We start from the raw sequence: 9,427 nt of genomic DNA on the forward strand, positions 1-9,427 counted from the left end.
TATTTGACACAGTAATTCACAAATAATATGTTCAAATATCTTACATGTTAAAGCAATGTTATATTCTCAGACCACATAATCAGTTTAGCAGTGTTCCTCCAGTTACTCTGGTTTCCTTCCACAGTCTTAAGACATGCAGATTGGGATTGGCATTCCAAAAGTGCCTATAGTGTGTGAATAAGTGTGTGAGTGAGTGTATGTGTGTGCCCTGTGATTCATTTGCACCCTGTCCAGGGTGTATTTCCGGATTTCCGGATTTTTCTTATATAGACCTTATACTGTATAGATTCTTATCTTAACCTCACTGTGTGAGTGTATATATATATATATATATATATATATATATATATATACACACACACACACACACACACACACACACACACAGAGAGATCCCTGACACACACACACACACACACACACACACACACACACACACACACACAGTGAGATCCCTGACACACACACACACAAACACACACACATACACAAACACATTAGATTCATATTTGTGGCCCTCTTAGACCATTTTCAGCTTTCCCCCTGTGACAATTCCTCGCAAAGTCTCTCGTTACCTAGTGGCCACATGAGAATTTAAAAAACATTTGACCTATGGGATAGTCATGCAAGAATACAAATATATTGGGTCACCGTGTGGATGCTCATGTGATGACAGTGAACACTATCACCTTAGATGTGTTTGATTTATGCCTGAATTATTTGTTAACATACTTAGTCTTACCTGCATAATTGTGGTAAGACAGCATAAGTGCCATTAACCTAAACAATTTGTTTTGTGATAAATGCCTTAATCCCTAACTTTATTATATTTTTTTTTTTTTCAGGCCTCATGGATCGAGACATATCTCTTAATAATACACATTTAACACGTTTAACAGTAATTCTGACCATGGAATCATTGGGCATACCGCCATTCATTGGTTTGTCTACATTCATTTTAGGCATCATCACATACTGCTTAATTTTGTTCTTTCACTCCATGCTTCTTGCAACTATTGTTGTAAAACGGAATCTCCATGAGCCAATGTACATACTGCTTTTTAATTTATCCATATGTGATGTTATGGGAGCTACAGGTTTTTATCCTCAACTTATTTGTAGTATATTGTCTGAGAACAGACAAATATCCTATCCTGCCTGTGTCTTGCAAGGCATTGTTCTTCACATCTATGGCACTGGATCTCTTTTAATTCTCTCTGTTATGTCTTATGATAGATACATTGCTATATGCAAACCATTAAGATACCACAGTCTGATGACACGAGCTAACTTGGGGAAATTTATTTGCATGGCTTGGTCCATAGCTTTTGCTTTGATTGGGGCTTTATTTGTGCTTACAGTAAGCAAAGAAATATGCAGGACAAATATAGTGGATACTTACTGCAATAATCCTTCTTTAATGAAGTTAAGCTGTGAGGATATGAGTGTGGTTAACTACTATGGCCTGCTTATTATAGCTCTTATACAAGGATTTTCTATACTGGTGGTATCATTAACATATTTTAAAATCCTAATTACCTGTCTTTCTACTAAACAGGCAAAATCTATTAGTAAAGCAATGCAAACATGTGGGACACATTTAGTTGTTTTTCTGACTTTTGAGGTTAACATATTTTTACTATTAGTTTCTCATAGGTTAGAAGCAGTATCTCCACATTTGCGAAGGGCTTTTGGTGTTGCACTTGTTATTATTCCTCCAATTTTTAATCCTCTAATTTATGGGTTAAAAACAAAGGAAATACGACAAGCAGTGTTTATGTTTTTACACAAAAAAGTTTTCTTTATATAACAAAAAAAAAATTTTATATAAATATTTTTCTATAATTTAGCACAGAAAACAGATAATTAATCTGTAATGATATATGTTTAAGATTTTGCAGTATTTTAGAGATTTTACCTTTTCCGACATTACTGTTGATATAATTTGCCAATAAGATTTTTTCTTATAAAACTGTAAATAAATGCAAACCCTAAGAAATTACAATAGTTGTCCTAGACTTTTGAACTATGTATTTAATTATATAATTGAAAATAAACTTCAGAAACAGCTTGCTGATGCAACTGTACAGCGGACATACCTAATTTAAGTATATTACATACAATTTAAACTGACTTTTAAATTAATATTCCTCTGTGCTCTTATGAATATCTGTATTATCAGTTACCGGAACATTATTTTCAAAAACTAACCCTGCAAAAGAACTTTAAATGTTATTTAAATTCACTAACTTGTTAATATGACTTTGTGATTTGTTCTAGGGGTATCTACTGATGGATTTCATTAAAATATACTAAGTGTTCAAAACAAATGTGTGTTTAGGTTGCACCAAAATAAAATTTAGTTGAATACACTTTTGTCATAAAAACACTTAATTTATGACTTTTATTAGTGTACCTCTAAAATGTCACAAGACTGAATAAATAATCACAAAAATAAAAGTGATAGACACCATAAACTATTTAAGCACTATGCATATTAAATAAAATAGTAATAATGCATGCAAAAGTAAAACTGTACATTTATATTATTATTTTTCTTTTTATCACTGGTACCCTATGTGCAGAAATACAGAGGAATTAAAATATTGTTCCTCGTCTCTCTCAACATGTTTACATTGTCAAAGCACCAAAAAAAAAAACTGTGCAATATAAAAGTCTGTACAATATAAAACAGTTTTGTGTGAAGGAAACAGCAGTATACTTGTAATAAATAAATATAAATAAACCATGTTTATATTTGGTAAACATCTGAATAGGTGCAAACTGTGAATTCTGTTAATATGCAAATATATATCCAAAGGTGCATGTTCGCATGGTGCAAATAGTATGCAAATAAAATAAAATATTTATACATGTAATGTTTTCAATAGGTGTTTGTAAACAGGTCCATCCGTGTGGTCTGCAGAGGGTATGAAGTGTCTTATGTGTCTTATGTGAAATAGGTGTTTGAACGGGTTCGTATGTGTAGAGATCTGCTGGAACTGTAAAGCGTCATATGCAGTGAAAGATGTGTGACGTGAGCTTTATATATATATATATATATATATATATATATATATATATATATATATATATATTTTTTTTTTAGAGTTCAGGAGTAGGTGTGAGAGGTAGGAGGTAGTGGGCAGAGTTGAGCTTCCTGACAGCCTGATGGTTAAAACTGTAAGAAAGCCTTATGGAATGAGCCTGTAGGATTCAGTACCTTCTCTCTGAAGGCTGGAAGCAGAAATGAGGGGTTAACAGGTGTGAACCATCTGCAGCAATGCTGATGACTCTGCTAGTGTGGCAGGTGTGGAAGATGACCACAAGGGAGGCAGAGAGACACTGATGACCTTGCTGGCTGCATTCACTATGTGTTGCAGTGCATACAGGTGGCAGTGGAGCTTCCGTACAACACAGTGATGAAGTTGGTGAGAATGCTAAGAATGCTCTATGTACAGATGTTACTCATGCGGTATTCTGGTTTTACCGTCACGCCTCACCGTGGCGGCATTTGGGTTTGTGCGTTTGCTGACTTCTACCGCTGAGTGGCACTATATAACTATAGACTGACGCCTCGGGCATCAGTTCATTCTCTCAAGAATTAATGAGCTGCGCGCCGTTAGAGCTGCACATAGTTTTCATGAATTCACAAATTCATAATCACAGTATTAAAATTACAGTACATATGTAGAATTTAAATTAAATTAAATCTTATTAGGATCGAATTTAAGCAAAGTAAACGTTAACACAGTAAGCCTTTAGATTTTATCATGTGTAATTATAAAAGCTACGCATGTTTTTTCGTTATCTTATATTTTGTGTTCTTTAAATTCGTAGTAGATTTATTAACGAAAAAAAACGAAAATTAATTACCATAAAAATTTTAACATTGTCAGGCCGTGCTACTGCGTCAGCAGATGTCGATGTGTTTTTGCGTTATTGTAAGAATTAAATGCAGTAGGCTGTTATGATCATCATAATGTTCTTTAATAAATAATAAAAACATTTTAACAAATTACATTTTCACATCCCAGCACCCCCGTTGCGCTGTACCACTGCCGGCAAAACCTTATAAAATACAAGTGAAACATTAAACGAATTTATCATCACAGTACTAAAATTACAGTACAAATTTAGAACTTAAATATAGGGGTTTCTTAGTTCCATCGAATTTAAGCAAAGTAAATGTTAACACAGTGAGCCTTTATATTTTATCATGTGTAACACTCGCGTAGCCAGAAAACTCTGGCTGTGTGTATCAGAAAACGTGGGTGAGTCACAGGTGTTGTCAGATTAATGGGCAAAAACTATATAATAAACCTATATAAGCTACATAGCCTTTATAAGACTTTAATTTTTTTTAAGTGCATGCACAATGATGACAAAACGTTAGGATGTTGTAAAATAATGAAAGCAAACAGGGATACAGCGCTATTCTGTATCGGTTTCTGTGAACTTGAGCGCGGCAAAAAATAAACCGAAACTCCGTGTATACTCGCCTCACAGACGTGAAAAATATATACTTACAGAAAGCAAAATGTCTGCTTTTATATAAACTAATGGGGAAAAAAATCAGCTTATGTAATTCGTATGAAACGTGGATTAGTACAGCGCATCCACTCACAGCCGAAACGAAAAGACATTAACTTATCAATCAATTATTAAAATAGCCAGTCAGTTTCCTTGCTGTTTTCTCCAATGCATTCATAACTTATTAGTCTAGTTCTGCCGGTGCGGTGTTTCTTATCCCCACCCCCGTTAAAACGATGTTTACAGAGGCTCGCCCGCGAGAGGTTGTGCGCGCGCGGTCCACTACACAGCTAAAACATATTTGTATATTATGACTGAGATACGGCGGCTCACATCGGCGTGCGTTTCGCACAGCGCCGCAAAGACAGCGCTTATTTAACACGTATAAATGTGTGTTTGTTATATTTCTGGGAAAGAGAAATCTCTTATAAATCTCTCATATCGGCGCGCGCGTTTATCTGACATCAAAACTCGGCAAAGTAAAAGAGCGCACGCACGCGCCGCGGGTTCACGTGAACATTTTACATTCACTAAAAGATTTATTCACAACCACATTTTAGCCATTCACACACATGCAATGTGTTATGTTGTTTGTAGACACTTTTACTTTTCCCCTTCTAATCTAAGTTGTTACACACTTTCACTTTTCATCTCCCCTTTGATCAAAATGCTCCCGATATGAGCCTACACGAGCTCATATCGTTTCATAAAGAGAGGCGACATATACTTGATTAAACACTGCATTTTGTAAAGTGAAAGCGCGCGCGATATGAGCAGCTTTAATTATTAATAATTAAATAAGTATTAAATGGTGGACATAAACAGCAAAAAGAACAATACTATTTTACTTTTGATTATTATCATGTTACTGAATGATTGTTTGAAACTGAAGGTTTATTCACAACCACATTTCGGCCATTCACACACATGCATTGTGCTATGTTGTTTCTAGACACTTTTACTTTTTCCCTTCTAATCTCCCCTTTGATCAAAATGCTCCGTGTAAATTCATGCCACGAGTCATTTTATCATACAAAGATTATTACGTTGTGCTCGGGCCACTAAGCGTCTGTGGATTCCAAAATTGAATACCGTTTTTTAATCACTGGAATGGAAGAGATAGAAAGTTTCCTTATTATAACACGCCTTGTATTGTTTTTAATTGCTCGATACACAACCATCTGAAATAAAGCGGCTCACATCAGCGTGTGTTTCGCAAAGCGCCACAAAGACAGTGCTTTTTTAACACGTATAATTGTGTGTTTGTTATATTTCACTAAAAGGCTTATACACACATGCATTGTGCTGTGTCGTTGTTACACACTTTCACTTTTCATCTCCACTTTGATCAAAATGCTCCCAATATGAGCCGACACAAACAGCTTCGAAAAAAATGGGATTATTCATCTCATAAAGAGAGGCGACATATACTTGCTGATTAAAGTGAAAGCGCGCGATGTGAGCAGCTTTAATTATTAATAATTAAATAATTATTCAATGCTGGACATAAACTGCAAAAATCAAGATAAATGTTATTCTTTAAATTGTTATTATCATGTTCTTTTGCTGTTTGGGTTCAGCGTTAAATGATTATTTGAAACTGAAGCGTCTCTTGTAGATTCATGCCACAAGTCATTTTATCATACAAAGATCATTATGTTGTGCTCGGACCACTGACTCCAAAATTTACATTTTTACCGTTACAAATAAAAATGTTTTTACAAGCCCTTGAGCTGTTGTTTGTGCTATTTTTTTTAAATAATAACAATAACAGTAGACAGAGAGAAACATAGAGTCTGTCTAAACAAAATTAATTGCAGCCATTTGCAAAATGTCCCCTTGCGCCACCTAGCGGTCATTTCACAAATTACTTTGAATTGCGACTGATTTATTTTGGCTGTTGCCGTTTGCCGCGACAGAGTGCATGGCAGTCATAGACATTCCGCGTGAGTAACCACTGTAACAAACATACAGGATAAAAAGGTGACATTTGGACTTAAGTGCCAAATAAAGGCAGGTGAGGCACAGTGCAAATGCGATGTATGACTTTATTAAATATAAAGCACATACAGGAACATACAGCGGCAGATGCGTGCAGATGGTAAGCAACATCACTGTGTTGGGAATCAAACCAAATAACCTGGCTAATAGGCTAATTCAGTCATGAATAAAAATATTTACACGCAATTGTGGGTGCAAGTACTGGGCAATGCGCTCTAACTGGTCAATTAGACACTAGACTGTGGTGCCAACAACACAGACAGGAAAGTGCGCAAATTACTAATCATCTGTTAGATTTTACCGTTCAAACAATTTAACATGCCTGGTAGTGCACAAGGCCAAATTCATTACTAACTTCCTAGGTTGTTCTTCTTTTGAACCAGCCTGTTTGAAAATCAGCCAAGACCCTAATTACTGCACCTCATTTCCGAGCTCCGCCAGACTGACCAATTTTCTACTTTTTCGTCCCCTTACGAAGAGTAAACATATAACAGATAAGTATTTCATACTACCTTATAATATATTCACTAGAAACGCGTGTTATATCGTTTTCGTATAAGTTTATTTCGCATAAGTTTTAATTGTTTTGCAGCACACCGCTTCTAGCCGGCTTTTCATTAGCATCGCTAGCCCGTTAGCCCGGCTATCACAAGTTTGTTTACGCTCTTTCGCACCAGTTATTTCTATTTTTAGACACCATGTCGGTTGTATCTCTGCCTCTGTGTGCAGGTGAGGAGACATTGGAGCTGCACTCGGTGGACTTGGAGATGGAGGCCGTGGAGAAGCTGATCCGCGACCTACAGGTGAAGCTGGCCCGGCTACAGCAGCGGAAAGCCACGCTGGAATCATCGCGGACCGACGCTCACCTGTCCCAGGTAAATTCTCGGCATGAGAATTCTCCGACAACCTTTACTCCGCGTGCTTCTCTGCCCAGGTCCAACGCACCAAGGACGCAGCCCGCCCAGGTTTCCTTCACCCCGGCGCCGGGATACCACGAGGCCTGGATACCGCAGCAGCGGAAGACTCGCGCCAAGCCCCGGGCGAGGACCTCTCCTCCTCCGCCACCACCCGTCTTCGAGATCTCAACCCGAAACCGCTTCGCTCCTCTCCGTGAGACGGCACACGACGCGCTGGTCATCGGAGACTCCATTGTCCGGCACGTGCGTGCTACCACAGCTAAAGGTAAGGCGTACACGCGCTGTTTACCTGGTGCACGTGTTCTTGATGTTGCTGCACAGGTGCCTGCGGCCCTGAGGAAGAACATTCGAGCTGTGGTTCTTCATGCTGGCACCAACGACATCAGGCTGAGGCAGACGGAGATCCTAAAGAAGGACTTCAGGAGCCTGGTCGAGAAGGTCCGCAGCACATCACCCACGACAAAGATCGTCGTATCTGGACCACTTCCGACATTTCAGAGAGGAATCGAGAGGTTCAGTAGATTATTTGCCTTCAATGAATGGTTACAATCTTGGTGTCAACAACAGAGATTACCCTTTGTTGATAACTGGAATGTTTTCTGGGAGCGTCCTAGGCTCTACCGCACAGATGGCCTGCACCCTAGCAGAGCTGGAGCAGCGGTCCTCTCTGACAACATCTCCAGGACATTACGAACCATCTGACTTGCGGTAAGTCATACCTCAGATTCTTTAGATATCAGCCACAATACAACTCACCATACTAATAGACGCACACACATAGCTTGTACTATAGAAACTGTGTCTGTTCCCCGAATAGTGAGAAAAAAGAATAAATTCGTTAAATCCAGCCGAAACAATCTGGTAACCATTACACCAGAAAAAGGCCAAATAAGTAATCGAAGTCTACCTCTAAAGTTTGGATTTCTCAACATTAGATCCCTTATGCCTAAAGCATTTATTGTTAATGAAATGGTATCAGATTATTGCCTTGACGCACTCTGCCTCACTGAAACCTGGCTTAAACCAAATGAATATATTGGTCTGAACGAGTCTACTCCGTCAGGATATTTTTATAAGCACGAGCCCCGTCTAATTGGTCGCGGTGGTGGTGTCGCCACTATCTACAAAGATGTACTCACTGTTACTCAGAAAATAAGGCCCAGGTTTAACTCATTTTGAAGTGCTCGTCATCAATGTTGCACTTAATGAAATACATAATAAACCCGTGCTATATTTTACTCTGGCCACCGTGTACAGACCCCCAGGGCCATATGCCGATTTTCTTAAAGAATTTGGACATCTGCTATCAGACCTAATTGTTAACTCTGACAAAGTGTTGATAGTAGGTGACTTTAACATTCATGTAGATGATGCTAACGACACTTTAGCCCTCGCATTTATGGACTTACTAAATTCCTTTGGGGTTAAACAAAATATAAATAGATCAACTCACCGCTGTAATCATACACTAGATTTAATTATATCTCATGGTATAGATGTCACTAATATAGAGATTTTAACTCAAAGTGATGATATCACAGATCATCACCTCCTGATATATACTCTACCCGTAGAACAGATTAGCTGTGTCTCTCCACGTTATCGATTTGTTAGAAATATGAATCCGACTACTAAAGACAGATTCACAAGTAATCTACCGGATCTGTCCCAAATTCTTATTAGACCCCTAAATGCAGATGATCTAGACGAAGTGACCAGCAGCATGGGTACTATTTTTAGCAGTACATTAGACACTGTTGCTCCCATCAGATTAAAAAAAGTCAGAGATAAAACACTTGCTCCTTGGTACAATAGTCATACTCGCGCCCTAAAGAGAGCAACCCGTAACCTTGAGCGAAAATGGAGAAAAACTAAATTAGAAGTTTTTCGAATTGCGTTTAAAGACAGTATGTGCAGCTATAGACGGGCTCTAAAAACCGCTAGGACCGAGCATCTTAGCCAACTGATAGCAAGAA

The 9,427-nt window shown here is 38.0% G+C and overlaps 1 protein-coding gene across 1 annotated transcript; it reads left to right on the forward strand.

Annotated features, from left to right (window-relative positions):
* Positions 1-850: 850 nt before the first annotated feature.
* LOC128533592 (olfactory receptor 51I2-like) lies at positions 851-1,810 on the forward strand. The gene has a single exon (XM_053507879.1). It carries the CDS (start codon positions 851-853, stop codon positions 1,808-1,810), a length of 960 nt encoding a protein of 319 aa, XP_053363854.1.
* The last annotated feature ends 7,617 nt before the right edge of the window (positions 1,811-9,427 follow it).

Source organism: Clarias gariepinus, chromosome 11 (assembly GCF_024256425.1).
Source record: "Clarias gariepinus isolate MV-2021 ecotype Netherlands chromosome 11, CGAR_prim_01v2, whole genome shotgun sequence".
In the NCBI taxonomy this organism is placed as follows: Eukaryota; Metazoa; Chordata; class Actinopteri; order Siluriformes; family Clariidae; genus Clarias; species Clarias gariepinus.

Bases quoted from the DNA above. Each gene is read 5' to 3' on its own strand.
- LOC128533592 (XM_053507879.1), top strand. From the start codon at position 851: ATGGATCGAGACATATCTCTTAATAATACACATTTAACACGTTTAACA.